The sequence below is a fragment of the Triticum urartu genome, chromosome 3 (genome assembly GCF_003073215.2).
Source record: "Triticum urartu cultivar G1812 chromosome 3, Tu2.1, whole genome shotgun sequence".
In the NCBI taxonomy this organism is placed as follows: domain Eukaryota; kingdom Viridiplantae; phylum Streptophyta; class Magnoliopsida; order Poales; family Poaceae; genus Triticum; species Triticum urartu.
In genome coordinates this window covers 517,312,826-517,326,345 of record NC_053024.1, presented here as the reverse complement: position 1 = coordinate 517,326,345, position 13,520 = coordinate 517,312,826, and the positions used below count along the sequence as shown (strand labels likewise).

Below are 13,520 nucleotides of genomic sequence, written 5' to 3'. Positions count from 1 at the left end.
CTTTGAACACATCAGCGAATTCCTCGAGCACCGCCTGAATTTCTGGTGAGTTGGTGGTGTTGTTGCTGTCCTCGCTGTCGGTCGCGTAGATCAGCGCCATGTGAGTGATGGCGCCAGTGTTGCACAGTTGTTGTAGTTGGAGGGCGTTGATGACCGTGCAAGTTGAAAAAGTAGCCTCGTGCCCACGGAGGCGAATTGTGACGTGGGGCGACGGAATTTAGATGAGCTTCGCACGCTAGTCCACAGTCATGGGACTGTGCTCCTCGAGCCAGTCCATGCCCAAGATCGCGTCGTACGTCCCGAGAGCCAGCACCTTCATGTCCGTCGCGAACTGGTGGCCTTGTGTGCACCACTGGCACTATGGCACACTTGCAGAGCAAGCGAGCGCGCCCCCGTCGGCCACATGCACCTGGTACGCGTGCGGGAGAGGCTGAACCCCCTGGATGGTTGTCGCCAGCCACTCGTTGATGAACGAAGTGGTGCTGCCGGAATCCACAAGCATCAACACTTCTTGCCCTTGGATCCATGCGCGCAGCTGGAACGCCTTGCTCGATACGCCCCCCGTCAGGGCTGGCTTGGAGATGGCCATGACCACTTCATCTGGTGCGGCCTCTGTTTGCGTTGGCGCTGTCGTCGCGTCGATGCCGAAGAGCTCCAGAAGTTCTTCGACGACGTGGAGTTGGACTGAAGTGGGGCAGGCATGGTCGGGACCCCAGCGCTCGCCGCACTTGAAGCACAACCCGCGTGCTCGTCGGTAGTCGCGCGGGGCCTTGAGCTTGGAGGAGTCGGCTCGTGTGGCGTCCGTGCCGCGGCGATCCGTGGCTGGAGCTGCTGGTGTTGCGCGCGCCGGTGGAGGTGGTAGTGGTAGTGGTATGTTGGGCTGCAGCGATGCGTCGGGAGGGCGCGTTGGAGTGGGGTGCTGCACCTCCGCACAAGCGTTGTCGGCCACCTCCTCCTGGAGCAGCGCCAAATCACATGACATATCCAAATCGGGCGGCCGCTGAACCATGACCATCGCTCGGATGTCCGCCCGCAATCCTTCCACAAAACGGGTGAGAAAATAAAATGGGTGAATCATGTCTGAATAAGAGCTCAAATGATTAATGATCAATTCAAAGCGCTCGATAAAATCAGCTACAGTGGATGTCTGCTTAATGGTATAAAACTGACGAATGAGAAGTTGATGGCGATCGCGACCGAATCACGTAGTTAGCAGAGCTGAGAAGGATTTCCAATCGAAGCTATTGAGCTTCTTTTGGACAGATTGTAACCAAATGGCCGCGGCCCCTGAGAAGTTGAGGGCGGCCATGGGAACCCAGAAGGATTTGTGAATGCCAACATGGAAACATATTGCTCACACATCGTTTTCCACATGTTCGGGTTCTCGCCCGAAAATTGAGAAAACGAAATGGAAGGGTGGGCTTGTCCCAATCCCGCAAGCATCTGGCTAGCATGTGCAAAAGGGGAAGATAAGAGCTCGATCTGACCGTTGGCCGGGAGTGGCGGCGGCGTCTGGAACGACACCGCCCCCCGCTGTAGATGGAATTCGCCTTGGTCCTTAGATCCTTGAGGGGTGTCCTCATCGCCTCCCGCCAGGCCCAATTTGTCGGTGGGCAACGCGGGCGGTGGCGCCGTAGAGCGTAGCGGCGGCGCACCCCCGTTGGTGTCGGTGGTGGGGTTTGGGCGCGCTTGTTGCAGAGCGGTGACCGCGTTGCCCAGATCGGAGACGCGGCGCTCCAGATCCGGCCGCTAGGCGACGAGATCATCGAGACGGGAGGTGACCACGGTGAGAGCCACGATATTGGCTTGTATCGTCGCCGTGAGCTTGTCGAGATAAGCCTTCGCTGCTGGATCCATGGCTTCGACGATGTGGCGGCTGTGGCGAATCCCTCTTGTCTCGATGAGATGAGCCAGATCGGGCGGAGGGAAGAGTGGATTTCTGGCGACTGATACCATATGTTAGGGACAAGCAAGGGGAATGATCGATCTAGTATTTCTCTCGGTGGCAATATAGTCGGGATACAAGTTTGATTACAAGAATGGATCGGTAAAGGAAGAACCAGGGGTTCGTGATCCACTGGATGAAGGGAAAGCTGGGAGCAGTGCCTTGAGTAGTAGAAGCTGTTGGGCTGGGCTGGTTGTGCCATTCTGGGCCGAAGTAGCGCTGGTTGCTGCGTCGGGCGCGGCTGGGCCGAGCCCGGTCCTTGTTGGCAGGTGGGGCCAAGCCGCCAGGGCGCTAACAGGGATCGTCGCCGGTGACCACGAGGCCAAATCCTATTCGGCGCCTTAAGCGCCGAATATAGTGTATTTGGTACAGGACGCACACCCCTCCTGTATGCTTAATTTTATAGTGGGCCCATTCCACTTTCTTTTGTTCTGTTTTTCTGTTTCTGTAAACTGCAAAAAGCGAGTGCGAGCCAGGGTTCGAACCAGCGACGCTCTTCCTACAAGTGGGACGCCAGAATCACCAGACCAACTACCTTCGAGAGTTTACGTTGTGGGTTGTTTTGCCTTTGGTTCTTTTTTTCTTCTTTTATCAAATTCGTGAAAAACAATTGCGAAAGAAATTTATGAATTTTTTCTTGAAAGTAGATGAACTATTTTCAAAATCCATGAACTTTTTAAAAATTTGTGAACTTTTTTCTTCAAAGTAGATGAACTTTTTTTTCAAAGTAGCGGTTTTTTAAAATTGATGAACCTTTTTTCAAACTCGATGAACTTTTTCAAAATATTGTGAACTTCTTCCCAAAATCACTGAACTTTTTTTCAAAGTCATGAACTTTTTTTGAAAATCGGTGAACTTTTTTATAAGTTTGATGAACTTTTTTCTAAAATCAGTGAACTTTTTAGAATCCGTGAGAATTTTATTTTCGAATTCTTTTTCTGAAATTTCAAAAAAAAATCTCAAAAGTCAATCACCAACGGTTGACCGAATCTACCACTACCAGTCAACCACGACGGTCGAGCAGGAAAGGCAGGGAAGCGCGCATCGTACGCGAGCTCGTCGGCTTGTTGTTGGGCCGGCCCACGTAGCCAAGCGCACGGGCGCTGGTTTCCTCTGCGGGCGCATAAGGCGCCAGCGAGGAGCACTCGACCACGAGTCCACGACGAGGCAGCTAAGGCCATGCTCGAATGAACCATTTTGTCACGAAAGCTCGAATTCTAACTTTCAGCCCATTTTGCTCGAAAAAAAACTTTGGGCCCATTCATGTTTTTTTAGATGATTGGGCCCATTCATGTATCCTTTCGGAACCGAGTGCTGGGCCTGGTTGTTGTACCAACTGCGTCCGGCCCACCGTCAAACGGAGCTGGGCTTGGGCAATCCACAGTTCCACACTCCACCAGTCCAGTCCAGGCGTGCGCCCGGCACGGACCCCGACCCGGCACGGGGCACCCCACACTGCACACCACGAGCCGCGTCCGACTGCGAGAGAGAGCTCGGAGAAGGCAACGCCCAATCGCCCACGCTTCCACCTCCCCCTCCACGAGGCAAGGAAGGAAACCCTAGGCAACGACCATGGCGCTGCTCCCGCGCACGGCCCGGCTGGCCCTCCTCTCCGCGTCGCCGCGGACCTACTCCGCCGCCGCCGCGGCGGGCGCCTCGCCCACCCCACCGGCGCCGTACGCGGGCGTGCCTCCGCCGGCGGCGGGGTCCAAGGCGGCCGAGTTCGTCGTCTCCAAGGTGGACGACCTCATGAACTGGGCGCGCCGGGGCTCGATCTGGCCCATGACCTTCGGGCTGGCCTGCTGCGCCGTCGAGATGATGCACGCCGGCGCGGCCCGCTACGACTTCGACCGATTCGGCGTCATCTTCCGCCCGTCCCCGCGCCAGTCCGACTGCATGATTGTCGCCGGCACGCTCACCAACAAGATGGCGCCCGCCCTCCGCAAGTCGGTACCAAACTCCCTCCTCCGTTGCCGCTCAGATTTCCCATGCATGCGCTTAGATCTCGGAAGGGATTGAATCGGATAGAAGTTCTGGCTCAAATATTTATTGAATTCGCTGTTTGTGAGGATCTTCTCATCGGCACAGACCACGAATGTGAATGTTATCCACGTTCTAGTGTACAAAGTTCTTGTTCCCCATTTTCGAATTTGATTTCGAAACCCGCCACAAAATGAACACCAGCTCGTACTAACTCCATTTTCCCCATCTATGTATTTGATTTGAAGACCTGCTAGAAACAACACCAACTCTGATCGTTAGAATGCGTGGTTTGCATAACGGGACCACTTCAGGGGATGAAACACAGAAATGCTTACATTCCAGCATCCATATTGCTAAATACCATCAATACATCATGACTACAAGCCTGCCTACTGCATATTGCTAAAACTAGAGCCTGTGATGAACACCATAATTTAAGTAGATTTCAATTGAATCTGAAAGAAGTTCTTGCTCAAACCTTTGTGGGGATCTTCCCGCAGGCACAGACTACTAATGTGATTTCTATGCTCTAATAGTGTACGGAGTTGACGTTCGCCATTTTAAATTTTGATTTGGAAACATGTCACAGAATGAACAACAGCTCGTCCTAAGTCCTTTTTCCTAATCTGTGTATTTGATTTGGAGACCTGTCAGAAACAACACCAACTCTGATCGCTGGAATGTTTGGTTTGTGTAAATGGACCACTTCAGAGGATGGAACACAGAAATGCTTATACATTTCAGCATCCCTAGTGCTAAGCACTATCAATACATCATGACTGCAAGCATGTTGTCTGCATATCGCTAAAAGCAGAAGTCTGCGACGAACACCATAATTTAATTGAAGTATCCTCCCTGTATGGCTGAAGAGATTTCACAACATAAGTTGTTTTTATGTTTAGGTTGGGCCAATCCCATGATTAGTTCTTAGGCTCTTAGACTATTGATTACTCAATCTTACAAGTGAAGAAGCATTTGCTGACTTGTTAGGTAGAGTGTGAACATAGGTTATTTAGGCTTGCTAAGTTTCAATATCCTATTTCCTGTGATAATGTGCTGCTGTTAATATCCAAATATTTCTGTATTTCAACACAATTAGTATCAAAAAGGAAGAAAACATGCACAGGCTACTATATATATGCATGAACTTGCTTAGCCAAGAGATTGGAACATAAAGGAATTTAAATCTAACCATTTTTGTAACCAATTGATGTGCTTCTGTGTCACCTTAAGAATTATCACATTGTAAGTAGTTTAGCACATTGACACGGTTGTCAAAGTATAACTTCTCAGAAAAACATGCTGTTTCAAACAAAAGCAATTTTACCAAGTGCTAGAAGCTCCCACCCTAGGTGAGGTCTGGGGAAGGGTTACACGAGGCAACTCTTTCCCCTGCACAGTGCAATGCAGAGAGGCTGTGTTGAACCCAGGACCTCTTTACACGAGGCAACTTCACCACTGTGCCAGACCTGTCCGTCAAACAAAAGCAATTGTATATAATGATTATATATTTCATGATCAATTTAGTAATATCAATTTGATATTATTCATATTGGTAATTTGTTACATAGTGATGATCAAAAACTGCTTACATTATCGGAGGAAGTATATGATTGTGACATGTGAATGTCTCGGTCTATGTTTTTAAGGCGTCGCCTAGGTGACGCTTAGGCGTAAGAGGGCAATGTCAAGGCGTCGTCCTCGCCTTAGTTTTCTGTCTAAGGCGTCCGAGGGTTGTTGAGGCGTCCAGGGCGTCGCCTAGGCGGAGAAGGCGTCGCTTTGGCCGATTCTGGACGCCCTGGACATGTGTGGGTAGGTCGAGCGTGAATCAGAAACTGGCGGCGCGAGAAAGAGAAATTGGCGGGGATGGAAGAGAAATTGGGCGGGAGAGAGAGGGTAAACAGAGGCGGGAGGAAGAGGGAAACACACCTGGGACACCAATCGAGGGGAAAAGAGAGAGGAGCTCTCTCCTCCCACGCCGCCGGCCCAGATCCGCTCCTCCTCCGCCGGCCTCTCCCTCTCCGGCCAAGCTCCTCCTCCGCCGGCCCTTCCCCTCTCCGGCCAAGATCCTCCTCCGCTGGCCCTCCCCCTCTCCGGCCAAGCTCCCCCTCTACTCATGGCTGCCATATTTACCTCGCGCTTTGAGCGCCTAGGCGGTGAGGCGCCCCCCAGCGCCTTAAAGCGCCTGGACGCCTTAAAAACATAGGTCTCGGTTTACATGGAAATGAGTGTGCTGTTGGTTTCATCCCCTAGGAACAAAGCTAGATTTATCTTCCCTCCGTTCCATAATTTGAACTAAAACCACGACAAGAATTATGGAACGGAGGGAATACTTAGCTTCTTAGTATGGTCCATGCTTCTCCTTTTGGAGACGTTTCTGTACTTGAGAAGAATTGGTGAACGTCTTCTGACTGTAGCAATCAATATTCAGGATGGTTTGCTTTAAGGTCACAATCTCATTGTCTTTTTCTAATGCTCATGTTATTGTAACTTCCTCTGCAGGGTTTATGACCAGATGCCCGAGCCTCGATGGGTCATATCGATGGGCAGCTGTGCCAACGGTGGTGGATACTACCACTACTCCTACTCTGTTGTGCGTGGATGCGACCGCATTGTTCCGGTGGATATCTACGTCCCTGGATGCCCCCCAACCGCTGAGGCCCTACTATACGGTGTTCTCCAGCTCCAGAAGAAGATCAACAGGCGCAAGGATTTCCTTCACTGGTGGACTAAGTGAAGCGCCGTTTGTTACTGTTCTGGCTTGTTATATTTGTTTTTGATTCTACACTGAAATAAGGACGTTGTGCTCGGACGTGCAAAACTTGCTGTTGTTTGTGCCTGGTTGGATGTATGCCCGGGCTGTGCTGATGAGCATGGACTCGTGTACTTGGTGTTGCTGTAACTGCTTTTGCTCTACATATTGTAATACACCTTTATGACTTCGTTCTTGTATGATGCAAATTTGCTACAGTATATGTGGTAAGCAATTCAAACTATTTTAAAACAAAATTAAAAAAATTGCTACTGTACATGTTTATGTCATCATGATTTGCACACAATTGTTATCTTATCTGCTACAAACTTTTAAGGACTCTAAATCTTGTGCTGCAAGTATTTATTTACCATAGGCGGTTGTAAACTTACCAATCGTACGATTAATGGGATCTACTCCCTCCGTTTCGAATTACTTGTCTTAGATTTGTCTAGATACGAAGGTATCTAGCATTAAAATGAGTCTAGATACATCCATATCTGGATAAATCTAAGACAAATAATTCGGAACGGACGGAGTACTTGTTTTTTTTTTTTTGCGGGAAACGGGATCTACTTGTGCAAAGCGCCCCTATAGAACACATCCCGTCGGCCCTTACGGCTCTGCCTGCGTTACGCCTTCTAGAATCTCTTCGGCTCCGTCCTCCAAACCCCCTCACCAAGAAAGCAGAGGTGAACCAACCAGCGAAACCGTCATCAAATTGGTCGCGAGTTTGTGCGTACCGATCTACCTCTAACCTTCTCCTCCGCATTGCACCTGCGAACGGCGGGCAGATCCATGGCGGCGCTGGCGTCGAGGATGGCGCTGCAGTCCAGGGCGGCGTTGGCCTCGAGGATGGCGCAGCTGCAGTCCAAGGCGGCCGAGGTGACGAGGTTCGCGACCAAGCACGGGGGTGCGCTGCAGTCCGAGGCGGCAAGCTTCGCGGCCAAGCACGGGGCCACTCTGCAGTCCAAGGCGTCCGAGGCGGCAAGCTTCGCGGCCAAGCACGGGGGCGCGCTGCAGTCCAAGGCGTCCGAGGCGGCAAGCATCGCGGCCAAGCACGGGGCCACGCTGCAGTCCAAGGCGTCCGAGGCGGCGAGCTTCGCGGCCAAGCAAGGGAGCGCGATGCAGTCCAAGGCGGCCGAGGCGGCGAGCTCCGCGGCCAAGCAAGGGCGCGAGTACCACAAGACGCTCATGGAGAGGAACAGGCAGTACGTCGTCGACCCGCCCACCGTCGAAAAGTGCCAGGAGCTCTCCAAGCAGCTCTTCTACACCCGCCTCGCCAGGTCCGGACGATCCCTAGCCCCTACCATCCATCTCTCCTGTGCTCCTGCATCATAGATTGTTTCCTGATGTTGATCTGCCAGCTGATGTGCCTACTAGCTTGTGATTCAGTTGCAGCTTCCGATTCAGTTGCGATAAGTAGTTAACGTTACGCCTTTGTAGGGTTCATTGGTGCTTGTTTGGTCTGGGTATGCCAATTTCGATTTGTCAGCTTGCGTGCCACGGATGGTGTATTGTGGGTTTTTCTTGTTGCAGCTTGCGAGGTTTAGTGGTCGGATGGGGGAATTGGGGATGCAAAAGGGCTCTAGCTGATGGTTTGCCGTATAGCCATGGACTCTATATAGCTTGGTTTGGGCACCCTGAAATAAAGTTAACTGTTCCTTGTTTGTTTTTATTTTTACTAGTAGCAAGGTTTCAAGAACCAAAATCCAAAAGGGAGTTTCAGGCTTTGTAGCGAAATCCTATTGTTGCCTTGCGTCCAGGCAGCCATGATGCTCTCTCTTGAAAATGGACTACAACAAATTTTACGGCCCGCCTAGTTGTTATCCCTTGTGTGCTGATTTGTATCACTCAAGATATTGAGGATTCAGGTTTTCTAACCAATGTAAATTCTAGCTTGTGTGAGGTTTCAACTAGAGGCTACTTGTGAACACCACCTTAATTAAGAATAGAGTAGGAGTCTTTCATTTCAGATTATCTTTCCTTTTGATTGATCATATGGCTTCTACTGGATGGATGTTCATTAACTATGCGGGGTGTCTTAATGCTGAATGAAATCTGCTTTATTTATAAAATACTTCAGTTGGGTTTGCTGCCTTGTCTATTGGGAATCGCACTGCTTGGTCATGTCAGTTTATATTGAGCTTATATGGAATTATGGATAGCAAATTACATGCATAACTTTGAAGTTCTTATGGTTGGGTGATAATCTTTTACAGTTGGTTGTCACCTCCTAAGTATTAGAGTTAGGAGGTGGCAACATTAGTTTGATCTCGGTCTTTTGTTTCGAACCTGTCCAAGCCCGCAAGGACGTGCAAGATAAACTATGAATTGTTAGAATTTGATTCCTTGATGAAGAAACAATATCGTAAATATGACACAATATTCATGAGTTCCACTCTGGATTAGACTGTAGGGATCCTGGATTCTTTATGATGTTGGTTTATGCATATTGGTATTCTGGGTTATGTCTGGTTTCTGCATCTGGGTTATTTGTATGTCCGTTCCTATTTAACCATTTAACTGTATGACAACTGGTTCGAAACAAAAACAGTTTTGCTAAAGCACATCTAGATATGTCATAAGTATTACACATCTAACTTCTATGTCATTGATCTTATGTTGAGATTCATGTGGATATTTTTTTTCTTTTTTTTTCTCTTTCTGCATGATTCTATCATTTAGATGTGCAATAACTAGAGCACATCTAGATGTGCCCTAGGACAATTTAACAGGCGTACTTCATTTATGGTGCTGTAATCACTTATCAGAAGTTTGATATATTTACTGATGGAGGACACGTTTGTTGCAGCATTCCTGGCCGTTACAAGGCTTTCTGGAAAGAGGTTGATGCTGTAAAGCTCTTGCTGAAAAACAGAAAGGACCTGAAGGCTGAGCAAGCCGGGGTTGCCGCATTGTTTGGCATTGAGTTGTATGCATGGCTTCGTGCCGGTGAGTTTATTGGTAGAGGATTTACCCTCACAGGTTGATCGCTGACGTCTAGCATGAGCGCACATTATTAGTCTACATACATTTGCCGTCTAGCTATGAGCGTACATTGTTAGTCTACATTTGCCATCGGATACAGTGTTCGTTGATCGAAAGTTTGTGCTTTTCTAGTTTGTTCTTGCCCCTCTGCTCAGTAAAATGTGTCCTCTTTGTCGATTACTAGTGTGGGATATCCGATAGATTGGAATTCCCTGAGATGGCCGTGTCTTTCTTTCGAGCTCTTTGATAGGTCATGCGCGCGGTGTACTTCACGTGAGCAGTAAAACAGAGATCTGACCAAAGGGAAGCAGGTAGTAACTGAACATATCGTATTTTTTCATTCGAGTATCTATTAAAAATGAGGACAAGCCAACTCCCGGCTAGTTAAACTTAAAGTCGAACTCCCGGCTAGTTAAACTTAAAGTCGATGGTTGGCTTCAGTCACGTTCCAATGGAGCAACTTGCCGGTTATCATGAAAACAGAGTGCTCATATTTTCAAGGGCGCTTATAGGCCCCGGCGCACCGGCCGAACAGTTGGGTCGGTCAAGCCTCAGCCATTCGTATATACTTTCCCAACCGTTTGATTGCTTTGTTTTAAAAGTCAAACACACACAGAAAAAAAAGGAAAAAAAAGGCAACGTGCGCACATGCCAGATCCCGTGCGCTCGCCGGCCGCCCGTGCCCTCATCTTCCCGTGCTTGCTTGCCACCCTTGCTACCGCGCTCGCCCGTCGCTCGTGCACATCACTTCTTGGTTGCCTTCGCTCGCTATGGTTGCAAATCGAACACAGGAGGGTTCCTAGCGTGCTGTCATCATGGTTGCAGCGCCCCGTCTCCGGCTCGCCGCCGTTGTCGACTTACACCGCCATGTCTAGCAAGAAAAAGCTACAAAAACTCTAGTGCTGGGTTGAAGCAAAAAAGATTTGTCGCTTCCAACAAAAATAATGACGGTGTCAGCAAAAATCTCAGCAACAGAAAAATTTCAGTAGTCGATTTGTAGCAAACAAATTAGCTAGTTTCAGCAAAAAGAAACGCTGGTTCGGACAAAAAATCATGTTGCTTCGAACAACTTTTTGCTGGTTCCAGCAAATTACATGATGCCGTGATGCGTGTCATGTAATTGAGAACATTGGTTGTAGCAAAAACTCAAACGGTGGTAGCAAAAAAAGTGATGCACTGGTTCCACCAAAACAACATGGTAGCAAAAATATTGATTGGTTCCAGCAAAAACCAAAGATGGTAGTAGCAAAATTGTACGCTGGTTGTACCAAAAACAAATGACATGGTAGCAAAAATTTGGGTTGGTTCCATAAAAAAACGAACATGGTGATAGCAAAATAATTGATTGGTTTCAGCAAAAACTGAAGATAGTGGTAGCAAAATTGTACACTGGTTGTACCAAAAAGCAAATGACATGGCAGCAAGAATTTGGTTGGTTCCATCAAAAAACAAACATGGTGGTAGCAAAATCTTAGTTCCAGCAAAAGGCAAGGGCGTCGGCATCAAAAATTGGGGTTGCTTCCAAGAAAAGAAAGGCCGGATCTCCATCACTTGTCGCCGTGGTTGCAACGCCCCAACGCTAGCCGCCGCGGCTCTCCATCACTTGTCGCCGCCATCGACATCAAAAGGTGGGTATTGGTTTGAAGCATTGGTCGCTGGTGGGGAGTGAGGGGGCGGGGTGGGGGCAGCCACAGCGGGGAGGCGAGGTGGCCATGGCCGGCGGCACAGCCAGTCATCGGTGGGGGAGGCGCGAGCATCTACAGAGAGAAAGAAAAGGGGAAGAGCGGAGGTTGCAGTGTAGACGAGATGTGCAATGAGCGGATGGCGTTGTCCCTAAAGAGATAAGATAACATGGGAGGTGGTCGTTCGGTGCTGGGCCTACGTGCAGACTAAGCGAGTTGCGGAGCGAGCGGTGCGATCGACCCAATGATTCGGCCGGCGCGCCGTGGGGAAAGGTTTCTCTATTTTCAAATATCAGTCGCGCCCATATTCTTGGGATGGGCTTGGCCCTAGCTGGCCACCACTGTTAGCTCCTCCTCGCATCTTCTCCCAGGCTCTCCATCGCTCTTTTTTCTTTTCGCGCATTCTCTTTCCCCGCACGCGCCTTGCTCCGAATTGAGGCGCAAGGACTGCACACCTCACAAGATCGGCATACACGATAGGTGCGGGCGGGCAACTGACTGCGGCTATGAGTGACATATTCTTCGAGCAAGGCCGACACACCCAAATCTCTATCGCCGCTGCAAGCCAGCTCAGCGACGGCGACCGCTGGGAGCTACAAGTGGTGAGAGTCGACGCTGGAGATGACAACCACCTGTGCTACAACGATGACCCACCGGGAACCTGGCGTGCTCCAAGCTGCTGCTGCATGTGCTAAAGATGGCAGACACCCATGTTGTGACGACGACAACCGTATGTTGGTATGCTACGAGCAGCGGCCGCTACTGCTAGAGATGGCGAGAGCCGATGCTGGAGATGGAGGCAGCTGGTGCTGGTATGCGGCCACAGGGTACTTCGACGACAACGCGGGATGCTGCAATCGAGCCATCGGGGTGCTACGACGGGCACTAGTGGGAGCTGGAACCATCCATCGAGGGTGCTACGACCCGCGTCGGGCGTTGCTACAAAGGTGACACAGGGGATGCTGCATGCCAGTGCTACAACATGAACCACAGAGAGTTGGAACCAACCTCCGCCTCTACCTGCAACATCACTGCAAAGCCGGGTGCTGCCTAGGCACAACTACAACAAAGCCCGGGGTGTTGGGATGGTGATCGCAGGATGCTGGGATGGCTGCCAAATGTTTGCGACATCGAGGTACCGCCCGTGTTGTGACGCGTGGATGGCTATGCTAGAACCGACAAGCAGATAAGCTGCAACCAGCGGGTGCTCGTAATGGGACCGCCAATCTGTCGTGTTGCCACGCGCTGAGTGGCCATGATGGAAGCGACAACGGAGAAGCTGCGGGCGGCGGACGACGAGGCTGCAACTCCTGACGGTGTGAGCTACAACCCATTGACAGTCGTGCAACAAACTTTTTGGCAACGAAGATGTGAAGGTGACCGCCGGTGCCGCGAGGAGTGACGGTGGGCCACAAGTGCGCAAGCTCTTCAGGCAGGTTCTGCAAGGGCGGCCAAAGCGGTGGCTAGCATTGTGTGTGTTGGGGGGAGGGGGGCTGCGCCGTGCGGGAGGGCGGCAGGGGATGCCAGACATACCAGGGAGGGGGGAGATCACACGAGAGGATCTGACGGTGCGTAAGGTCACCATCTGACGCCACTGTCGGCCGACGCGTACCACCAGCCTATCTAGTTGTCCGAGATGCGACTAGGAAACAACTCATTGTAAAACATTTTTTTATTGTGTTCTCCTAATTACATGGAACATGATGGGCTTAATATAAGACACTACATACCTACCTAATAAAACTATCCAAATGATAACACCCACACGTGTGTCATGAAGCAATTTCATCCACACATTTTTATGGCAACTTTGGTTACAAGAGGATGACAACTTTAGTTGTGAAGCATGGCAACTTTTTGTTTGGATGGCAAGTTGCAGTTTTTTGAGATTTGTTTTTTTGGATGGCAACTTTAGTGTAAAAAACGTGTGGGCGGTGTTACTACATGCCACATGTGTGGCAGTTATCGTCGTCCTAAAACTAAGGTAAACATTGGTTGTTTAGCACAATTTATACTACTAGTAAAATATGCAAAAGTATGATTTGATCGAACTAGCCACTATTTCATTAAGGATCACAGTTTATAAACAAGCAGAACAGACGCGATAGAAAAGATGTGTCTGTCGTGGGGGCGTGGGAAAACCGCCGCGTCGGTTGGCTAGCAATCT

General features: G+C 49.9%; 2 protein-coding genes across 3 annotated transcripts; both read left to right on the top strand.

The window, feature by feature from the left end:
• Positions 1-3,394: 3,394 nt before the first annotated feature.
• On the top strand, positions 3,395-6,898 carry LOC125544744 (NADH-quinone oxidoreductase subunit B 1-like). The gene is made up of 2 exons (XM_048708491.1): positions 3,395-3,891; positions 6,431-6,898. The coding sequence occupies exons 1-2, from the start codon at positions 3,518-3,520 to the stop codon at positions 6,663-6,665; spliced, it is 609 nt and encodes a 202-aa protein (XP_048564448.1). The 5' UTR covers positions 3,395-3,517; the 3' UTR covers positions 6,666-6,898.
• A 337-nt stretch (positions 6,899-7,235) lies between these two features.
• LOC125548605 lies at positions 7,236-9,809 on the top strand. 2 transcript variants are annotated; one of them, XM_048712171.1, is made up of 3 exons: positions 7,236-7,372; positions 7,475-7,966; positions 9,496-9,809. In XM_048712171.1, exons 2-3 carry the CDS (start codon positions 7,479-7,481, stop codon positions 9,671-9,673), a joined length of 666 nt encoding a protein of 221 aa, XP_048568128.1. In that variant the 5' UTR covers positions 7,236-7,372; positions 7,475-7,478; the 3' UTR covers positions 9,674-9,809. The 2 variants fall into 2 exon arrangements, with proteins under 2 accessions (XP_048568128.1, XP_048568127.1); XM_048712170.1 differs by having other exon boundaries at positions 7,299-7,966.
• Positions 9,810-13,520: the final 3,711 nt, after the last annotated feature.